Here is a 23,997-nt window from a genome sequence, read left to right on the forward strand (position 1 = left end):
TACACACAAAGTTTTTGGGATACAAAAAGGACACTAACAAAATTGATGCTGGACGCAAGTGATAAATATTTATACATTGATCTTAAATTGACAATAGTAATGTTTAACAGTGATGATAAAGGACATATCATCCTCTTGTAAACACAAGATGGATCCTGTCCATATTCAGAGTACCTTTTACTCTGTACACATCCATCTCATTCAGTCCATATTCAGAGTACCGGTACCTTTACATGTCCATCTCATTCAGTCTGACCACAAATTCTCTGTTATTTCTCATCATAAAAGTCATTCATACACTAACACACTTAACAAAACGACAGTTTATTGTTTCTCAATTTTTTCATAATTCAATAGCTTAATTAATATGCATACCTGAACAGGTGTTTATATACACATGTACATCATTATAAGTCAATTACTTTGTTCTATTTTTGGCACCGTCCAGACCAGGAACGACAAATCGTCAATCAATATGTATACAGGAATATTTATATATACAGTAAAACCCCACCAACTCAAACTCCTAGGGACCGTGTCAGTAGTTTGAGGAGCATGAGGTATTCAAATATTAGATGTTAGTCCTAGACTGTTAGTACATGAATATACATTGTTGTACATGTATATCAGTATCTACACAATGTATATATAAATAAGCATATAAGTATGTATTTCCAACATACATGAAATTATTTATACATGCAGACACATGAACTTAGTATTGCAATTTGCACCGGGGGTACAACAAAGCAGTCGCTCATCCCAGAACTGACCCCACTTGACACTGCTTCAGTACATAGACACGACACACGACCGCCCAACCACAAAAGCTAGCTGTTGGACTATGTAGCTGACATGCCCATACCCTTACATTATGATGATGACAAGAAAATATTTAATGCAGAACACTTTCAATTTGTAGAGTTGAAATTTTGTGATTTGTTCATAGAACAAATTGCAAGGGTTAAAAATTCCTGCACTGCTCTTAATAGTCAATAAGTCTCGATCTTATACCTGAAACGGGTTACCAATTGCAGAGGTACGTCTATATAACTTGTGTAATTTTTCAGATACAGAACACAGGAAAGGTGAAACTTTGAAACGAAATGTAAGTGATATACATGTCTTAGTAACATCTCGCAGAAACTTGCTAATGGAAACAGTACAAAAGTGCTTTAGCTATGTAGAGGACAGACACCGACAAAAAAAAGTCACACGTGACAACCACACATAACACGTAAAGATGTAGTGCACCAATATCGATATGAGTTCCCATAATATATCACCATAATAACCTGGACCAGGCACCCCATACCTCTGTCTACAGTAAATCTCTCTCACACACCTGGGAAATCACTTGTATTCAATCTACAGTAAATCCCACACACACACCAGGAAATCACTTGTATTCAATCTACAGTAAATCCCACACACACACCTGGGAAATCACTTGTATTCAATCTACAGTAAATCCCATACACACACCAGGAAATCACTTGTATTCAATCTACAGTAAATCCCATACAAACACCAGGAAATCACTTGTATTCAATCATTAAAGTAAAATCTAGATGCCAGAAACCCTGCATTGTGCTTTTAAAGACAACATCTATAACATTTGAAATAAATTAATGATTGTGGCCTGATTTTTATGCCAGAGACTAAAATGATCTTAGAATATCTGTAAATAAAATTCAAAATAGATTTCATTTCAGAACTTTTTGCAAATACATGTACAACATAATTTCTGATACCTTCTCTATGGTAAGTGTCATGATCAAAATTATTATTCCAAGTTCCAATTTCATTAAATGATCGCCATCTATCTGTGTAGTGATCCATACAGAGGGTAACAAAGGATTAAATTGTAACTGACAAATAATATATAATTACATATATATATATATAATCAACATGTCCTTAACATAAAGAATACATATGTATATCACATTCCTTCTCACATCTAACCGACTTTCAAACTATATACTGTGAAACCTCATACAAAAAAAAAAAACAAGAATTGTAAGGAATACAGAATTGTATTAATATTAGAAAGTATTTTCTATAAGTAATCCTCACATATTCCTACACCAGTAAAAGTGTAAACAGAATCAAAGATCAGATCAACGAGGTGTCATTCTATTGTCACAATAGAGTAAAAAGAAATCTTAACAAAGGATGATAGAATTGAGAACACAATAACATGCTTGTTTAAATATTTATGACAAGTTTCAACCATAGACAGATAACTTGATACCAGGTTCAGTCGACTGCTTTCTCTCGACACTCATGCAACAGAAATAAAATTTGAAAAAGGAAAACTAATATTATTCATAAAATATTTCCCACACAAGATATTGCATTTCTATTTGTCTGTTAAAAACGTGTAATAAATTAAAAATTCAAATAAAATTCCTAACAGATGTAAATGCCCCTGCTAAGATGGCATAGTTACATTTTGCAGTGATAACAGGCCGCGAGCGAGGAGTTTGTCACGCAGCATGTGGAAGACTTGTACTTGTTCTTCTGAGCTCAGTAAGAGAACATTCTGTATGATCTTCTGAGGATTAGGTGCTCAGTAAAACAACACATTCAGATAAAGTTAGTCTGTCGTATAAAGTTAGTCCGTCATATAAATTTAGTCCACCGTATAAAGTTAGTCAGTCATATAAAGTAAATCTGTCACATAAAGTTAGTCGGTCACATAAAGTTAGTCTGTCGTATAAAGTTAGTCCGTCATATAAAGTTAGTCAGTCATATAAAGTTAGTCCGTCGTATAAAGTTAGTCAGTCGTATAAAGTTAGTCCGTCACATAAAGTTAGTCTGTCACATAAAGTTAATCCGTCACATAAAGTTAGTCAGTTGTATAAAGTTAGTCCGTCGTATAAAGTTAGTCCGTCACATAAAGTTAGTCTGTCGTATAAAGTTAGTCTGTCACATAAAGTAAGTCAGTCGTATAAAGTTAGTCAGTCATATAAAGTTAGTCCGTCACATAAAGTTAGTCCGTCACATAAAGTTAGTCCGTCAGATAAAGTTAGTCCGTCACATAAAGTTAGTCGGTCACATAAAGTAAGTCAGTCACATAAAGTTAGTCCGTCACATAAAGTTAGTCCGTCACATAAAGTTAGTCCGTCATATAAAGTTAGTCAGTCGTATAAAGTAAATCTGTCGTATCAATTTAGTCCGTCATATAAAGTTAGTCAGTCGTATAAAGTAAATCTGTCGTATCAATTTAGTCCGTCATATAAAGTTAGTCTGTCATATAAAGTAAGTCCGTCATATAAAGTTAGTCCGTCATATAAAGTTAGTCCGTCATGTAAAGTTAGTCTGTCACATAAAGTTAGTCCGTCACATAAAGTTAGTCCGTCACATCAAGTTAGTCCGTCACATAAAGTTAGTCCGTCATATAAAGTTAGTCCGTCGTATAAAGTTAGTCCGTCATATAAAGTAAGTCAGTCATATAAAGTAAGTCTGTCACATAAAGTTAGTCCGTCACATAAAGTTAGTCAGTCATATAAAGTTAGTCCGTCATATAAAGTAAGTCAGTCATATAAAGTAAGTCTGTCACATAAAGTTAGTCCGTCACATAAAGTTAGTCAGTCATATAAAGTTAGTCCGTCATATAAAGTAAGTCAGTCATATAAAGTAAGTCTGTCACATAAAGTTAGTCCGTCACATAAAGTTAGTCAGTCATATAAAGTTAGTCCGTCGTATAAAGTTAGTCCGTCATATAAAGTTAGTCCATCATATAAAGTTAGTCCGTCATATAAAGTTAGTCAGTCATAAAATAAGTCAGTCATATAAAGTAAGTCTGTCACATAAAGTTAGTCCGTCGTATAAAGTTAGTCAGTCATATAAAGTTAGTCCGTCATATAAAGTTAGTCCGTCGTATAAAGTTAGTCCGTATAATGTTAAGGGAATTTCCTCCCATATTAAAATCTCCTTCACACTACCATGCTTGCCAACAATGGTTGAAAAAAACTTTGTTTTTTTTTTATTCTTTTTAATCAAATGAAGTTTATATTTGGTAAGTTACTGTATATTGTATTGTGGATTCAGTGCTCTGTAAACCATTTTGATGGGAAAGTACTGATAGGAACTAATGCTTGGCCAATGACTTACAATTATAAATAAGTTTGTTTAACTTTCAATAAGACTTACCTGATAAAGCTTGTGTAATAGACGTGTACAAAGGTGGCCATTAGGAACTGACAATCAAATCTATCCATGATACCGCCATGTCCGGGAATGGTGTCGCCGAAATCCTGTAACAGACATACATACACTTACAAAAATCTTGATAATTCCAACATTTTAATATTACTTACATTTCATATGTAGAGACTTGAGTTTGGTGATCAAGGATAGACTCCTGCTAAATGTTAAATATCAGGTCACAATGCATCTTACTTTTTTCTTACCAACTTTTAGACTTTTTGTTCATAATATAGATTAAGTTATCTTAATAAGCGCCTCTTTTTGTAGCCATTTTCTAAGCAACCTGGGTGCTAATAACTGCGAATATGGTACTGATAAAATGAAAACTTACTTTGATTTTAAAAGCTCTCTTAAATCCGCTGGCAAAGAATCCACCGAATGGTCCAATGACGGATGCAAACAGAGACAACGAAATTGAATGGAGGAGGAAGGGGTAGATCTTAATTGTTGTCTGTGGAAAGCCAAACTGTGGGGAAAACATGTAACATATAAGTATCATAAGCAGTGTTGGAATATAAGATGCAAATTCGTAATTGATTATTGTCAAAAGAATCTGATAGTCGATGTTTCTGATGTGAAGTAGTTTATTTATTATATAATCCGCTGACTGTTCAAATATCTTGTGAAATGAACACATTATCTGTTGAAACTATGTTTTAATTTTTTTACTATTTAGTGAAAAATTCTTTACCTGGAATTAAAAATTTTTATGAATGACTCAATCAATATCTTTATTGTGCACATTTTTTTTAAAAATCTAAAACATGACAAAATATCCAAGAACTGATGATTGGTTATAAAAAAAAATTATAATTATAATCACTTTTGAGATTAGTCAACATTTATCAAATCAATCATAAACTGTCGTAGTAGCCATACAGAGGAAAGTTCTATGTTCTACATACAACGGACAGGAACGTCTGTATGGTGGCAGGAATACCAAACTCCGACAAGACGAACACTGGGTGGCGCTCACATTCCATCGACATACTGTTTTTGACTTCGTCATAGGAAATTGGGCATACCATAGAGTCAAATTGCACCAGGAAATAGGACAGCTGCAAAGTAAAAGAATCAAGTATTATAATATAATGGAATAAACTATTATTAATAATGATAAAACTATATAATCCAATGATATACTCATTAACAATTCCTCTCAAAATCTTATCTTAACAACACGACCAAAATTCAGTATACTCACTAACGATATCAACAGTATTTTTTATGGAGATAAAAACATTAAGATTTTTATTAAAATAAATCCTTATATGTATTTTATCAAAACTACTTCAAGTCTAAATCCATAATTTAATACATCTATACTAGACTAATGGAAGTGAACTTTACCTTAATTACACTGCATGTATGTCTGAAATTTTACTACTTTTTACTTGATAATAGCTTATACTACAAGTGTACAAACAATAAAAGTACAAATCTACCAAATTTTCCTGATCTATGAACCTGACCATCATTCAAATTCATACCTAATTTAAGAATAAGCTTTTAAATACATAAACAGTATATAAAACTTCTCAGGACCCAATCTTTAATATGTGTACTTACTCCAATTCCAAAGAATACTGTCGACACCGCTCCTCCTATAAAACCTTCCCACGTCTTTTTAGGAGACAGTTTGATCAGTGGTGTTTTACCGAAGAAAAATCCAAACATATAAGCCATGATGTCGTTACAGATGATCATGGACACCGGGACAAGAAGCCTGTCAATCAAGGAAAGGACTGTCATGTATACATTCATAGATCTCTCAAAAACTTAATAATATTAAATATTATTACTATGGATATATTCTGTACATGTAATACTAAAATAGCCCTCATAACAACAAAATACTATCATGTATACATTCATAGATCTCTCAAAAACTAAATATTAGTGTATTACTCATTTACTATGGGGTAAAGAAGTAATTCTAACAGCGTGGACATGAACAATGTCAAATTTTTGAGGCAATCCGCCCGTTTATCAAGACTTTGGTTTGTTTGGTTTGGTTTGTTTTTGTTTAACGTCCTATTAACAGCCAGGGTCATTTAAGGACGTGCCAGGTTTTGGAGGTGGAGGAAAGCCGGAGTACCCGGAGAAAAACCACCGACCTACGGTCAGTATCTAGTAACTGCCCCACGTAGGTTTCGAACTTGCAACCCAGAGGTGGAGGGCTAGTGTTAAAGTGTCGGGACACAGATAATACAAATTCAATCAAATAATATATAAACAGTACTAGAAAATACAATAAGATATAGTAAGACTAGTATTTTTGGCAGTAGTTGAAATAACGATGAACCCTTCGGCTGGCGTAGGCTGAAGGCGATGGCTAGCGTGACATGTACAACGCCATGCTCTATGATGGAACACTATACGACCAATAGCCAAGCTCATTTACTATGGATATATTCTAGATCTGTGCATATAATACTAAAATAGGTTTCATAACAACAAAACATCATCATGTATACATTCTGTATGTATTATTGTATAGCCCTAATTGGCCTCACAATTAACTGAAAGCATCAAACCCCGCCTGGGTTGGCCACCATTTTGCCTATTTGTGCAAGATAAAATGATAGATATGAGACATACCAGACAAGTCCCTCAAAGATGTTCTGCATGATGAGGTGAGACTGAGTCACAACTATGAGGAGGGTCACATGTGTCCATCCAAACTGGAAAACGGAAATTATAATTTATACAATATTTTATCTCAAAATTAAAAAAAAAAAAAAGTCTTTCACAGCTGTCTTAAAACTTAAACTTTTGTCCCTTTGCTAAATAGTGTCAGAACTGTCTTGAAGACTCAACTCATTTGCATACTTCAATTTGCTTGACAAAAGAAACATTTTAGGAAGTCCTTCAAAGTCCGGACCAGTTGTTAATTATTTACTGTTTTTAATTCAGATTGACTACTCACCAATGTGAATTGTTTCAGGTAATGTTTCTTGACTAGACTGCAGACAAAAGCTACAAAGCCGGCTATGTAGAGGGAAAAGGATATGAACCGATGAAAAGTCACAAAGGGACGCATGAACTCCTGCAAGAGTAACCAAATCAAAGATATAATCAGACAACTTGTCATGTAATACTGTCAAGATGGAAATTTACGCTTATTACGTGGAGTCCTTTTATGAAAATATCCCCCGCATATTATTTGATATCAATTTGCGTAATCTCGAACAAAAAACAAAGGTGGATAGATTAAATTATCCCCATGCGTGCATATAGATTACATTTTGAAATCACGACCCCCCCCCCCCCGGCGAAAATAACCACGTTTAAAGCAAGTTGAAGCAGATTTTCTAATACAAACATTCCTATATTGCCATATTAGATACTTGTATGAGTAGGTACAATGCATTTGTAGTGTAGTTCATAGACGCCATTTTATTACTAACAACTACTGACATTCAATTATTTTCAGATTCAGTAATCTCATTACAAATCAGTTAAACTTCCCTAATTTTAAATACAACGAAATCATTTAGTACCTTCCTAAATCACCCTGATCATTCTTATTTTCTCTAATCATGACAAATGAGACCAGTTTAATTTACAAATTTGAATTAATTAACAGGTATAATCTAACTGCAGCTACGATTCAGGACAGTACGTACCGCTCTATGAAGCAGCACCCCAAAGTAGTCGATGAGGCTTTCTCCGTAGAAGAAATAGTTAGACACAAGCAAGAAGTACCAACTGAGGGTACGGAACCAGGGAAGGTCAAACGACTTATACACCACATAGCCAATGGTAATAATCTCATGGAAACACTTTATCTGGATGGCAAAAATCTGAAACAGAAAACAAGAAATTGTTTTAATATTGAAAACTTCCTAGGCACCATATTTTCAGCGATTTAGTTCTATGCAAAAACCGTTCTGGGATTATGTCTTTACAATGTATAAGGACAATATGTTTTATTATCAAGCAAGCTTAATTAATGCAAGACTTTCAATCCATAAAAAAATGAAAATGGGCATTTGGTAACTAAATTCTGAAAAAAATTTCCTTTGAGTATGGGGTTGATATAGGCGCAGGAAAAAACTATTGCCTATTGCTACCTAACTGCATAATGTTAACAAGATAGAAATGATCTTTTTAATATAAAGACAAAATTTATGAATTCCAACTTGACCATTCAAAAACTATACAGAAACAATTAGCCCATAAGTTTTCAGAAGCCTCATTAAAATAAGTATGTAACTTACTTAAGTACATGTAATTATAAGTACTAAGTCCGGACAGACATCAAAATAAAGGTTTAATTATATTTCATGTGAGTTTCATGAAAATCTGGTATCAATCTGCCAATCACACAGCCTCATTATATATATATCTATAATTTTGTTTCAACATCAAACCTGAGTGATCAACTTGAAGCATACTAACTTCAGCAGCTTTCACTTTTCTTAATTCCTTCAAAAGTTAAAATACATGTAGTGTTTAGAAAGATTCTATCAATGCAAAGTTTAATAGACTCGGCATCAATTTGAGTGAGGTACTCGAGGAATATCAAATGATCATTCCCTTAAAAAAAGATGACAAGCATAATCATTAAATGCAATAAAAAATCAGAATATAGATACGTCTGCATGCTTTGGTCAATGTAACTAACTGCATATTATACAGTATTTATTCCCATGATGATGTAGAGGGGCAGAGTACAAAAGAAGAACTCAAAATTGGTTTTTAAGGTTTTAAGTGCTTTTGGACTATAAATTTGCTTTGAATTCTGTTAAGAATTAGATTTGTTGTTGTATTGATATTGATATCCTGAATTAAATAAACCCCGTTATCAGTATTATTAAGTACACAGTACAGAGTGTGAAATCTATCTACACGAAGAATGTCTACATTGATAACAGTGATAATATATACAATCTACTCCGCAGGTAAAATAAAGGTAGTCTGTACTGTGTTCACTATTAAAGTTTGTATTGAATGGTGGTGACCTAGAGGTACATGGTGACCCTGAGGATAGCGTAGTTTTAGGTGATCTGTGATCAGTCTGCGGCGATCATGTCTTACTGACAACATGTTACATAAGGTTATCTATATATCGAGTATATCCCCTACTCAATACACACTACTAAACAGTTACCTAGTCACAGCAGTCCTCGTGTCTACTGATAGTATACGCAGATGATAATCATAAACTTCATCAGATATTTCTTTTACAAAAATTGCTTTACTAGTCATATCAACTTACACCATTGTTGACCCAGATGGAATTACCCAGTTATTTTCATTTTTGATTTAGTTATTATTTTTTTTTTATAAATTAGGAAAAAACCCACATGGTCGGACAGCTGGTGACTGACTTCCGTACCTTTTCACAGCCGATCAGAGAATCAAATCACCCAGGTGAAAGGCAAATGCATCACCTGGCCATATATATATATAGTTATACTATTGACAGGTATTCACCAAATGCTTTTCATCACATGTACATTAAAAAAATTGTGCGTATGAATTTTGTTTTTTCAATTTTTAGCTGACTACGTAAGAGTTCTAATTTTTTCAACAAACTGTAAATACACCACTTTGCTATAGAAGATTTCCACCTTGTACATAAATTACAAGCTAATAAATATCACCAGTACCTGTTATAACATAAATCCGTCACAGTAGACCATCCTAGGTAAAGTGTTAAGGAAATATGATCACAGGGTGTTTATTCAACATCACATATATTGCATACTACGTATACCATCCATTCAATTATCAACTCAATCTTTGGCTATTACTTCGACATCCAACAGAACACTTATCTTAATTTCATAATTTGCTGAGTTGTTTCCAAAAAGATCTACAAGCTATAACTTTAACCATAACATTTTAATCTATCAACATTATCTGTTTGTTGATGATATTTTTTTGCCCTCGATAAAAGATATCAATTATACATGCTGTTGTTATGATGAAAATTGTGTTTTATCTAAATGAAGATAACATACTTTAAATGCATTTGTAAAATTCTGTGGAAGATTCAATAACACATACTGTACCTATATGTAATTACCATGAATATGTCCAAAAGACCAGTGGCATATACAAAATATATACCTAACCACAAAGTCATTGGCATATATAAAACTAGCCATATGACCAAATTTTATATAGCTGAACACAACATAACTGACCACAAGACCTGGGGTTTACATCATAGCTGACCACAAGACCTAGGGAATACATATAGTTGACCACAAGACCTGGGGTTTACATCATAGCTGACCACAAGACCTGGGGAATACATATAGTTTACCACAAGACCTGGGAAATACATCATAGCTGACCACAAGACCAGAGGAAAAGGTCATAGTTGACCACAAGACCTGGGAAATACATCATAGCTGACCACAAGACCTGGGGAATACATATAGTTGACCACAAGACCTGGGGTTTACATCATAGCTGACCACAAGACCTGGGGAATACATATAGTTGACCACAAGACCTGGGAATTACATCATAGCTGACCACAAGACCAGAGGAAAAGGTCATAGTTGACCACAAGACCTGGGAAATACATCATAGCTGACCACAAGACCAGAGGAAAAGGTCATAGTTGACCACAAGACCTGGGAAATACATCATAGTTGACCACAAGACCAGAGGAAAAGGTCATAGTTGACCACAAGACCTGGGGATCCAGAATACATCATAGCTGACCACAAGACCAGAGGAAAAGGTCATAGTTGACCACAAGACCTGGGGATCCGGAATACATCATAGCTGACCACAAGACCAGAGGAAAAGGTCATAGTTGACCACAAGACCTGGGGAATACATCATAGCTGATAAAATGTCCACATATGACACAGAAATAGATATAAAGATGAATAACGATTTTCAAAGAAAAGAGATCGAAGAATGGGAAATGCCAGTAATCCAAGGTGGATGACAAATCGGTTTTAAATTAATAAATACAAAGCGAGTCTGGAGGGCAGATGATTTGCTGGCAAAAAGATGGACAAAAACAGTTAAGCAAAGGGATGGACAAAAGACAATCTGCCAAAGGGATGGACAAAAGACAAGCTACAGGCAATGGGAAGGACAAAAGACAGTTAGGCAAAGGGATGGACAAAACACAATAAGGCAATGGGATGGACAAAAGACAGTTAGGCAAAGGGATGGACAAAACACAAGAAGGCAATGGGATGGACAAAAGACAATCTGGTAAAGGGATGGACAAAACACAAGAAGGCAATGGGATGGAAAAAAGTCAAAGGGATGTACAAAGACAGTTGGGCAAAGAAATTGACAAAATAAAGACAGTTAGGCAAAGAGATGGACAAAATAAAGACCGTTTCACAAACATGTACAAAGACAGTTGGCAAAGAAATTGACAAAATAAAGACAGTTAGGCAAAGAGATGGACAAAATAAAGACCGTTTCACAAACATGTACAAAGACAGTTGGCAAAGAAACTGACAAAATAAAGACAGTTAGGCAAAGAGATTGACAAAATAAAACCATTTGGCAAACAGATTTGGTGGCCTTGACAAAAAAATAAAACATTCAGAAAAATCAACATAAGAGCTTTCTACTTTAATTTGCTTAAAATTATAATAATTAACCAAATTTCATGCATATAATAAGAATCTCACCTGAGCATGTAACAAAAACATGCAATATGCCACACTGATGTCTACAGCACATGTGACACAGAGTGTACTAGGAAGTACAAACTTTTCATCCATCGTTTATAATATTATATCCCTATAGTCTATAGTCCTGTGTCTTAACAGCAGATAGAGCAGTAATCCTTTCTACATCAATTATACATTCACTACACACGACCAAAGTATATATGATCCATATTATCTGATGGACAGGTAAGTCCCACACTGTTTTGGCCTGTATTACACTGCTATCACTAGTATATTATGGTACGGACTGAGACTACAGGTGTAAAGTATCCAGGTAGTAGTTTCATTCTGACACACCTGGGGGTATGACCAGTCACATACTCAATCATAACACCCTACCTACTACCCAACGTCCCCACCCATCTACCATATATGTATGTACATGTATATGTATGTACCCCCAAGGGGCACTCACACTTCCACAATGTCTAAAGTACCCTTGAGACGCATGAACCAGGAACTAAGATCCTGATTTTGATTTCTTGCCAACCTTCTTACAGAAGAGGGAGACTCAATAATTGACACCTAATTTTTATAATTGATTACCAAAAAATTCTTAATTTGTTATTCATAATTTTTATAATCCCAAAAGTCCATCAGAAAGTTCAGCAGCTGAAAATATTTTGAAAATTAAAAAGTTTTGAAAAGCATTAGAAAGTACTTTTTTTAATTACTTTGAAAACAAAAGCAACTATATATAGCTACTTACCACAACGACTAAAGCCAGAGGGCCAAGATATATCATGAAGCCGAAGCCGAATATCATCACCCAGGAAAAAATTCCTCGGACAACCCAGTTCCTCCATCTTAAATAACAAAAGAGTTAATTAGTGTACAGATATTCAGACATAACATTACTGATAGTTTAAACATCTTCTTTACCTAATATAAGAAAGTGTCTGTTATAACTCAAATGTATAGAAAACTTTTTTCTCTCCTTAGAATGACATGGGTGAATTTATTTGAAATTTATATTGGAACCCAATAACTAACCAACAACCTCAGACATCAAAATAACAAACAAGTTTAATTTAAACAGTAAAATATGAACCATTTAAAACATTTCTTAGGTGTCTGAAATAAATGTTTAAAAAATATTGCATTATTATAATTGCTTGTAGGTAAAATAGCATTTAAAACAAACAGTTAAAGGCTATAGCTACATGAAATGAAGCGGAGAAAAAAATTCTTGTGTACTGTCTGTGTATATTGCAGCGTGTACGTATAAAATTTATCAATGTAGCAAGCACCTGTAAAGTGAACTTTGGATTAGTTTATGTTTGTTATCAAGCTAAGCTTATGCTGTTTCCTCTCCTGACTTGTGTGGGTGTGTTAAAGTTGTGTAAGTGAGATGCTCATTGGTCTATCATAAACATCCTGATAGGGGTGGCAAGGCTAAATACATGTATTGATTCAAATTTGAATATTTCAATTGTTAAAGATAAATGTACAAATGTTTTCCGAGGTCCAAATCTGAGTTTTCATTTTGACTCTCCAGAACCCATGTTTTGACTCTGGTGTTTGCAACGAAGTGTCAATGCAATTCAGCACAAGATTTGACCATTAAGATTTCTGTTTTTTCTAAGTACTTTTGAAACTTCTAAATGATGTCAAGGGTCAAGTGACATTATTCTAAACATCAATACCAAAACTGGAATATTTCTACCTCAATATCTATGATTGACCAATATTAGAAAGGTGTTACAATTATGACAAACAATATTAATGCTTTCTTTAATAAACCACAATCAAATATCTTCATTCATTACATAAATGATTAGAAAATGTGCCGCTGTTGTAGGAATGTAAGGCCAATATTCTAGATCTGTATATATATATATATAAATATATAGTTCAACTTGATGATGACATTGTGTATCGCTTAATATATATATATATATATATGTGTGTGTAGCACCTGAAATATGTACATATGTGCAATTATAGCTATAATCCAGGAAAAATTATCTAGATACAGATGAGAAATTGACTTAAATATGTACGACATTTGTGTACAACGACCTAAAATGGTAACCATAGTCTGAGACTAGGAAAATGGCTGAGCAGGAACTGGATACATATTTAAGCAAAGTCATTCACCTAGCACCCTCTAGGGATCAACTTTAAATCAACTTCTATCATCAGTACACCAAGGTTTAAACCATAAACACCATGGTTAGTACGTGCACCGAACTCTAGTTCAACCCTTCATCAATCAGTACGTATACATTATCATTCAAACCCATGAATAGCAGTAGATCATGGTATAAATCATCTATCATTACACCATGGTTAAAACCATCACCTACCATTACACCATGGTTAAAACCATCATCTACCATTACACCATGGTTAAAACCATCACCTACCATTACACCACAGTTAAAACCATCATCTACCATTACACCACAGTTAAAACCATCACCTACCATTACACCATTGTTAAAACCATCACCTACCATTACACCAGTTAAAACCATCATCTACCATTACACTACAGTTAAAACCATCATCTACCATTACAACACAGTTAAAACCATCATCTACCATTACACCACAGTTAAAACCATCATCTACCATTAAACCATGGTTAAAACCACCATCTACCATTACACCACAGTTAAAACCATCATCTACCATTACACAACAGTTAAAACCATCACCTACCATTACACCACAGTTAAAACCATCATCTACCATTACACCACAGTTAAAACCATCACCTACCATTACACTACAGTTAAAACCATTATCTATCATTATATATATATAATTACACCACAGTTAAAACCATCACCTACCATTACACCACAGTTAAAACCATCATCTACCATTACACCACAGTTAAAACCATCACCTACCATTACACCAGTTAAAACCATCATCTACCATTACACTACAGTTAAAACCATCATCTACCATTACACCATGGTTAAAACCATCATCTACCATTACACTACGGTTAAAACCATTATCTACCATTACACCACAGTTAAAACCATCATCTACCATTACACCACAGTTAAAACCATTATCTACCATTACACCACAGTTAAAACCATCACCTACCATTACACCATTGTTAAAACCATTATCTATCATTACACCACAGTTAAAACCATCATCTACCATTAAACTATGGTTAAAACCACCATCTACCATCACACCACAGTTAAAACCATCATCTACCATTACACAACAGTTAAAACCATCACCTACCATTACACCACAGTTAAAACCATCATCTACCATTACACCACAGTTAAAACCATCACCTACCATTACACTACAGTTAAAACCATTATCTATCATTACACCACAGTTAAAACCGTCATCTACCATTACACCACAGTTAAAACCATCACCTACCATTACACCAGTTAAAACCATCATCTACCATTACACTACAGTTAAAACCATCATCTACCATTACACCATGGTTAAAACCATCATCTACCATTACACTACGGTTAAAACCATTATCTACCATTACACCACAGTTAAAACCATTATCTACCATTACACCACAGTTAAAACCATTATCTATCATTACACCACAGTTAAAACCATCATCTACCATTACACCACAGTTAAAACCATCATCTACCATTACACCACAGTTAAAACCATCACCTACCATTACACCACAGTTAAAACCATCATCTACCATTACACCACAGTTAAAACCATCACCTACCATTACACCATTGTTAAAACCATTATCTATCATTACACTACGGTTAAAACCATCATCTACCATTACACCACAGTTAAAACCATCATCTACCATTACACCATGGTTAAAACCATCATCTACCATTACACTACGGTTAAAACCATTATCTACCATTACACCACAGTTAAAACCATTATCTACCATTACACCACAGTTAAAACCATTATCTATCATTACACCACAGTTAAAACCATCATCTACCATTACACCACAGTTAAAACCATCATCTACCATTACACCACAGTTAAAACCATTATCTACCATTACACTACAGTTAAAACCATCATCTACCATTACACCACAGTTAAAACCATCATCTACCATTACACCACAGTTAAAACCATCATCTACCATTACACCATTGTTAAAACCATTATCTACCATTACACCACAGTTAAAACCATCATCTACCATTACACCACAGTTAAAACCATCATCTACCATTACACCACAGTTAAAACCATCATCTACCATTACACCACAGTTAAAACCATCACCTATCATTACACCATTGTAAAAACCATCACCTATCATTACGCCATTGTTAAAACCATCACCTTAAGCTTCCACCCAATAAAGTTTCAACCCATCATCTACCATGCCCAGGCCATGCCACTACACCATGCTTTAAACCCATAAATAAACCACAGTTCAAACCCATATCTGCCAGTACACACGGTTCAAACCCATTTCAACACATAAGGTATAAGGTACAGGATATATACCTTACACTACCGCCGCAAACTTTATACAAAACTGAAAAGAAGTAAATATATACCTAGGAGAAAGATCTTTGAGGGCGGAGTCAAGGGCACCTGTTGTCTTGTCGGAGGCCTGTGGAAGGGAGGAGGCATCTGCCACCTCCCCTACATTTAGTGCGTCGTCATCTTCATCCTCACTGCTGGGAATCTTGGATACATCCTCTTTGGGCGGGGGCTAAATATACAAGCAATATATTAATTAGCAATTACATTTTATTTAACAAAAAAATCTTTTCTATGAAAACCCTTCAATCTGGCAAATGCAAACTACAGACCTAAAATAGTGACATTTTGACGTCAAGCTTTCCTTTCTGATGTTGAACTCTGCAATTGTAAGTCAGTAAGATATTTATGTATTTGTCACTGATGTGACCTCACTCACAGGGGCCCTTATATTAATTAATTAAGCTTTATAATAAGGGTTATAGGGTAGTTTTGTGGTCATTGATAACTAACTATGGTAACTCTAATGTGTTGAATATACATTTTGTGTATAAATATATATATGTATATATAAACATATTTTGTTAAAAGTGTAACATCTCCTCCTTTGATGATTTATATTGTAAACACACACATGCAGTGAATGTGTCAGGTATACTGGTACAGATCTGTGGAGTAAACATGGTAATGTGTAATGCATACAATCTAGCAGCAGTATTGACCCATTGGCTAGCATCAGGATTAGATTTCCAAGCAATCCCACTCCACAACATAAGCAGTATAATTGGATCATGCAATGAGAGCTTTGGAATGTGTGACCAGTCAGACTGGGATCTAATTATCGAAGTATTTTGCTAGATACCACTACCATACTACATGTATGTATGCAGACATTACAGTGGTATATAGCTATATATGAAAATAACATCTAGGTTACACAATCTCGAGATGACCATTCACTCTCTAATGATATATATACATGTGATCATGAGGAACAAACGTCTCCAAGACACAGACTTAGACCAAAGTCAAAGTAGTTTGGTTGTTAATATCAGCAATTCCACAGGTTTTTTGTTTTTGTATATTTTTTTTGGAGGGAGAGGGGGAGGGAGTGTCTTTTTTTCTAAGATGGAACTTCACGTGAGCTTAATTCTGGTTTATAAAATTTCTTACAGTGTATTATCTTTACATGCACAATTAATCCTCACTGGAAGGATTTTCACTTTTTTTTTTTTAAATTTTAGGACCTAACAATAAAAGATTTCAGTACTAGGTGTACTGATTTTGGTTTTCAGGCTGAAATTATGAAACAAATATTACAGTAAGGCCCTCTTTTATTTCAGAGATCCAGAAAAGTAGAACTTCTTAATTTAAGACTGATGTTTCTAGCAAAGCAAATAGTTTAAGAAGCTTTGCAGAACTACAGGGTATGTCAAATGCTGATCAATTTAAGCTTTTTTAAATTATTTTTTTCTTTCAGTATTTCCATTGCTATACAGATAACAGATCCTAATTATATCATAATGGAAGTGTAACATTTTTATACTTCCTTTTATATCTGTACATATGTATGTCACTCTATTGTTTTTCATGAAAGAAGGAAATAACTATTAGTTGAAAAAATTTTATATTGTTAAAAAAATAATAAATTGTTAGTTTCCTGATAACAATATTACCTGGTAGTCCAATTTTGTTTCCCATGGAAATGCAGCAACATATTAATTCAGGGTTTTTTTCTCACTGGTGTGGCAAAGGACCTTTTTGTCTCATTTTGGGAAGAATTGGTGAATTGGGAAAGATTTTTTTCAGGAGTAAACTGGAAATTTTGGGAATTTGGCTTAAATATGAAATACAATGTAATTTCAATTGGGAATATATAGGGCCCATTAATGGCCCCAAAAAGCCCTGTAATAATAGGTGATTTATTGGATTTAAATTATTTATTAAATATTAATACTTCAAATTCAAATTACATGTACTTATTTGATACAACCCTTGAAAAAAATGAAATAATTTCAAATGGAAGTGGGGCCCATTAACAGCCCCTAAAAGACCTGTAATTATAGGTAATTTATTGGATTTAAACTATTTATTAAATATTAATACTTCAAATTCAAATTACATGTACTTATTTGATACAACCCTTGAAAAAAATGAAATAATTTCAAATGGAAATGGGGCCCATTAACGGCCCCAAAAAGCCCTGTAATTATTGGGGCCCATTAACGGCCCCAAAAAGCCCTGTAATTATAACTAATTATAGGTAATATATATTGGATTTAAATTATTTATTAAATATTAATACTTCAAATTCAAATTAATGTAGATGTACTTATTTGATACAACCCTTGAAAAAATTATCACCAGAAAAAAGTAAATCCTTAAGATATTTAGAATGTCTAATCATGACTTTCCAGCTTCATGGTCTTGGTTTTTTTTTTTTTTTGTTTAACGTCCTATTAACAGCCAGGGTCATTAAGGACGTGCCAGGTTTTGGAGGTGGAGGAAAGCCGGAGTACCCGGAGAAAAACCACCGGCATACGGTCAGTACCTGGCAACTGCCCCACGTAGGTTTCGAACTCGCAACCCAGAGGTGGAGGGCTAGTGATAAAGTGTCGGGACGCCCTAACCACTCGGCCACCGCGGCCCTCATGGCCTTGGATAGGAGTGATCTACTACATTAATGATAATTGCTCATTATATTAGAGTAAAAACCTGGTAGTGCTGAGATCAGATTGAATATTACATGGATTATTAAAAGAACTTTTGTTTGGGGAATATTTTTCATGTTTATCATCTATCCAAAAATTAAAATAATAGAATTGAAACGTTTAAGTGAACTCAATTTTACCAGGTCTTATAATGTATGTTAAACATTTTTATTTTTCAACCGTTAAATAAATAATAATTTTTTTTTTAACAGGATATAAAAATAATGACACTATTTTCCCACCTCTTATTATACAATTACATGTACTATGAATCCATATAACATTTCCTACATCAAAGACTAGGGCCAGCCTATAGCTACAGCTGCAGAAATTAAAGCTCAGTGATATTTGGCTTTTCGAATGACAGTATATAAATTCAAAATATTGTAACCATATGGCCACCAATTATTCTTTGCATTGATTATTTTTGCATTGCACTGTTATATGCTATATGTACCTAAACTATGTTTAGACTTATTCAAGTTACCCCTTTGTATGTTATAGGAATCATATGAATTTGTTATTGTATGATTTCTGGGATATTATTACAAAGCTGCAATATGAACACTGTGTTCTCTTTTTCACCAGAACATAAATGGTTAAAGTGGTAACTGTTGCCCAGTATATAATCATAATAGGAGACTTACATGTAAAACACATCCTTTGCGTGCATGCATCATGATCGTGATCACGTGTCTGTATACGTACTAATTTGCATATTACCACTTTAATGTAAACTGTCTAAACCGGGTGTCACTGCATGGGACCAGAATATTTGGCCAGTTTACACAGGTATCCGGTTTATACAGATTCGTAATAATCAACATTTGATCATGAGAAATGAGCTTCGACTTAAAGTTAAAATAAAGAAAATGTATATACAACAGAGGAAAAAATCAGATGTTTCACAATCTAAATGTTTTATTTACAAATGCATAATAAAAGAAACATTGAACATTTGTCCAAAAAAGTCTGTTATTGTTTTCTGTGTCACAAGCAAATTTGTCATGTATAAACTACATGTATTTACAGTCGCAATCTCGATATTTATTGCAAACCAGAAATTCTCATTGAGAATAACAAATTTGAAATGAAGCCGTTAGCGATCTTGCTATGGTAAATTGACACAAAGCAGCTTCAAAGTCAATATCAACATCAGAACACTTTGGATAAATCTCAGCTACGTCAGTGCCGGAACTTGCAGTGTATAAATCAGTAATGCTGTTGTTGTCAAGTTTTTTTCCCACATAGATTTTACCATCTTATATCAGTCACTGACCAAATCTTTTCTTCTAGTAACCCAAGTAAGTCAGCTTAATTTCTATCATTGCCTCGCTAGGTACACAAAACATTTATAACTGTAAACATCTTCTGGATCATCCTCAGTATCAACATCTGGGCATTCTTAATAGGTCTGGATCAAGTGGATGTTCGAAAGGCATATGCATTGGAAGTGTCCATAACTTTCATCAGTGAGTGCAAGTGGCCAAATCATTGTGAAAGTTTTTATGAAATTGTGTTGAAAATATGTGCTTTATTTCCAAAGAATACATTTGAAAATTTAAAGTACATGTATCCACAATTTGTTGGGAAATCCTTTTGGAGCACTGATCATGAATAGTCATCAACCACCTCGAGATGCTAATCAAAATTACACCTACTATTTTTATTAATCTATTCACAATTTCAATTTATTTATTTCACTCAGGCGCACTTTATATTGTGAGCGACAAGAGGTCAATATGAAGTACAATACTACAATGATAATGATTGACAGCAAAGCACACATCTTCATCTTCTACAGGTAAATCACATTACTAGGCACTACAACAACATGAGCTGTGCCACCTTGAACAATTGGTAATTGTACATGTGAAGATCTTTGAAGTGTTTGTTTAGATATTTGCTTGTTGAGAAAACGTACATGACGTCTGGTTTGACCAGCTGGTCGATTGTAGAAGTTTACTTATATTATACCATGGTCAGTTAAATGATGGTTTTTAGAACAGGTTCCTGATTATGCAGGTTTTAACTAATATAATTCAAGAGGGAAAATGCAGGGGCCAAACAATAACCCAGGAATAGACAGGGATTCGGATTAGACAGGGGCCGGTTAGAACAAGTTATACTGTATAACATTCCTGATGCCAAATTCTATTTCCATGTAACAGATTGCTGCATTATACTAGGACAACTTTATTTCACAACATAGTACTATAATAAAATGATTCAAGTTCATTCATAAAACAGCTATAACAATATGTACACATTTACCAACTGTACCTAAAATAATTTATTAATTATGCACAAAGTGCAAAAGTATTTAAATAAATATGATTTTAAAGTTTGTTGGTTTCAGAAAAACTGTAATATTAGAATAATCAACTCCTTGTCCTTTAACACTTTAAATTTTATGAATTTAGATGAAAATTATCTCCTTTTTTGACATTCTATAATATGCCAGTTATATAATTACAGTCTAAGACTTCCTGGGTTTTTTTTGTTGTTTTTTTTTACTTATAATCCAATGATATCACCTACAGCATAACTGTATCTGTCACCTAACATGACAAGTGGAATTGTTGGCAGCCTTAGGCTTTATCTGTTTAAACTACTACCTGGTCATCATATATAATGATGAAATTAAAGCTATATATATATGTACAGTATATACTACATGTACGTATATATGAGCAATAGCTATATAGCATCACTGTAACATTTAATAGCAAATATATTACATTAGTTAATATACACCCGTCCCTACATATCATGTTTACCAACAAATGACTATTAATCAAATTTGAAAATTTAAAGATATATATCTTAGGCCTTAGTCTGACTAAATGAACCATATATATCAATTTGAAAACATTTAGTATACACACATTTGTATAGCAAGATCGTGAACCAATTTGCAAGGGCAATAAGAACCTATGGACCATTTAATTGTTATTGGATTTATTGCTAAAAAAATATCAGAAAAAAACTTCTGTGCGTGTTATATTATCTATTTGAGACATTTTGCATCTGCAGGGTCTGTTAATGTTATCATTCTTACATATTAGCACTACACTATATTAGGATATATATAGTAGTGTTAATTAATAATCTAAATACTATTTAAATTAAGCCCATTTGTGAATTGTGAATAGAGTAATAAAATGATCACATCTGTTGCGTGACAACTCCGATCCATGCAACAAGTTCCAATGAGTATGTTAATATATGCATAACACAACAGGTCGTGACTCTGGTAAACGTACATGTATAAACATAGTTATTTTTAAATGTTAGCTACCCGACGACGTGTTCTATATATAGGCGTTATCAATATTGACACTGATGAGTCCCCATGCAGATAACGCATAGCTTTTCACAGAAATCACAAGAATTCGAAAACGCAATTTAGAATTGTTTCCATGAGCTCTTACATCGATTCAAAACAAGCATTGCAATGTGGATCATCTGTGATGTTTTGGTTTTGGTCGTACAAACAGTGTGCAGTTCTTAAACTAGAACCGACAAATTTCGACATCCAATAACATAACTGATGAACGGATAGTTGAACTCACCTCAGCAGCATCGCTCCCCTGTTCCCGGTTAACTCGTTGTCGTACGTCAGACATTTATGGCGTGTGCTCAAGGTTTGATACTAAGTTGGTCGATGATTAAATATCCTCTGCTAACACTCTCGTTCTGAACGAGAGCTAAACGAGAGACGATCAAGGTATAGTCTAACCGCGGAATCGCACACCGTAAAAAGTACGGATATCTCGATTCGGGTGATTGAAAAAAAAAATCTACACAAGCTGAAAGACACAATCACATTCCCGTGATAAACACTGTCTTATAGTTGGTGTTGGTTACTAAATATTAAATCAAATGCGTTGGTTTAAAGCTTGCACCGAGTTATCCAACAAATACAGGTAAAACAGATAATTAATGTTTTCAATATTTACGCCAGTAACCTATATTAGCTAACGTTCTAAACACGAACTCGCGTATACCTTAGGTTGTTGGAAAGGTTATCGTTATATCGATCGGTTTGTTCCAAGTACCTTTTTGATAGAGACCTTCCTTCCCGAAATCTTATTACGATCGGGCTCATAGTCACATTCAGTTTCACTTGAACCACGGACTTATAATTATATAAAAGTAGTTAGTACCCAGAACAAATCTATAAATGTTCATGGCAATAAGATCCTGGCTATATGTACAAACTCTGAACTCGTTCTCCACTTTGTAATTTCTACTGCTGTTCACGTATATTACGACTTTGTATATTATAACAGTGCTAATGGGCAATATGGCCCACAGTTAATAAAGAAATTGAAATTGAGTTGCGAAACTATCCGCGCCTGGTATATTTTAAAGGAAGTGTTTGGTATGAAATAACACATACATTTTGTATGTGATTACTTAAGACGCCTTGAAGCTATATCTATTTACATGACTCTCTCCTAAACAGGATTGACGTGTTGGTTATCTACCGATCGTTTTCACGGCTGATTGGGGAAAAAAAACGCGTCCATGTCGTCTCCGTGAGTGTCACTATCCACTACGCCATCCGACTATCTGCACCATATGTCAGTTATACTAATAAAAATGTAAGTTAATAATATATATATAATGGAATAATAAACTCAGTCTTCTTATAAAATATATATAAATAATTTTAGAAACATGAGAACAAATTGAAACATACAAACAAATAAATAAAATTAATAATCAACCGTGGGTGTTCGACGACGCGTAACGACAACCCGTACCGAAATTTGCTGCTCCTATTGCAACGCTTGAAGTTTTTGTCTTCGAACAGTCCAACTGAATTGACAGCTTTCTTTTTGAACGAGGCGGACAATAGAATTTACCCTTTAATAAGTAATGCCAACACGAACGTGTATCCGCTTAAATACAAAATGTCCATCTCAGAAAAAGGTACAGAAGGACGTGTTCGT

The 23,997-nt window shown here is 34.1% G+C and overlaps 1 protein-coding gene across 3 annotated transcripts; it reads right to left on the reverse strand.

Moving 5' to 3' along the window:
• Nucleotides 1-42: 42 nt before the first annotated feature.
• Nucleotides 43-22,730, reverse strand: LOC117336363 (phosphatidate cytidylyltransferase, photoreceptor-specific-like). 3 transcript variants are annotated; one of them, XR_004534589.1, is made up of 12 exons: nt 22,612-22,730; nt 16,400-16,557; nt 12,595-12,691; nt 7,848-8,024; nt 7,148-7,267; nt 6,820-6,902; nt 5,788-5,944; nt 5,124-5,276; nt 4,550-4,684; nt 4,162-4,265; nt 1,431-2,576; nt 43-1,345 (listed from the first exon to the last, which is right to left on the reverse strand). XR_004534589.1 is itself a non-coding variant. In XM_033896870.1 (11 exons), exons 1-11 carry the CDS (start codon nt 22,663-22,665, stop codon nt 2,438-2,440), a joined length of 1,377 nt encoding a protein of 458 aa, XP_033752761.1. In that variant the 5' UTR covers nt 22,666-22,730; the 3' UTR covers nt 43-2,437. The 3 variants fall into 3 exon arrangements, 2 of the variants coding, with proteins under 2 accessions (XP_033752761.1, XP_033752771.1); XM_033896870.1 differs by having other exon boundaries at nt 43-2,576; XM_033896880.1 differs by lacking the exons at nt 12,595-12,691; nt 16,400-16,557; nt 22,612-22,730 and adding an exon at nt 11,844-12,263 and having other exon boundaries at nt 43-2,576.
• Nucleotides 22,731-23,997: the final 1,267 nt, after the last annotated feature.

This window comes from Pecten maximus, chromosome 1, assembly GCF_902652985.1.
Source record: "Pecten maximus chromosome 1, xPecMax1.1, whole genome shotgun sequence".
NCBI lineage: Eukaryota > Metazoa > Mollusca > Bivalvia > Pectinida > Pectinidae > Pecten > Pecten maximus.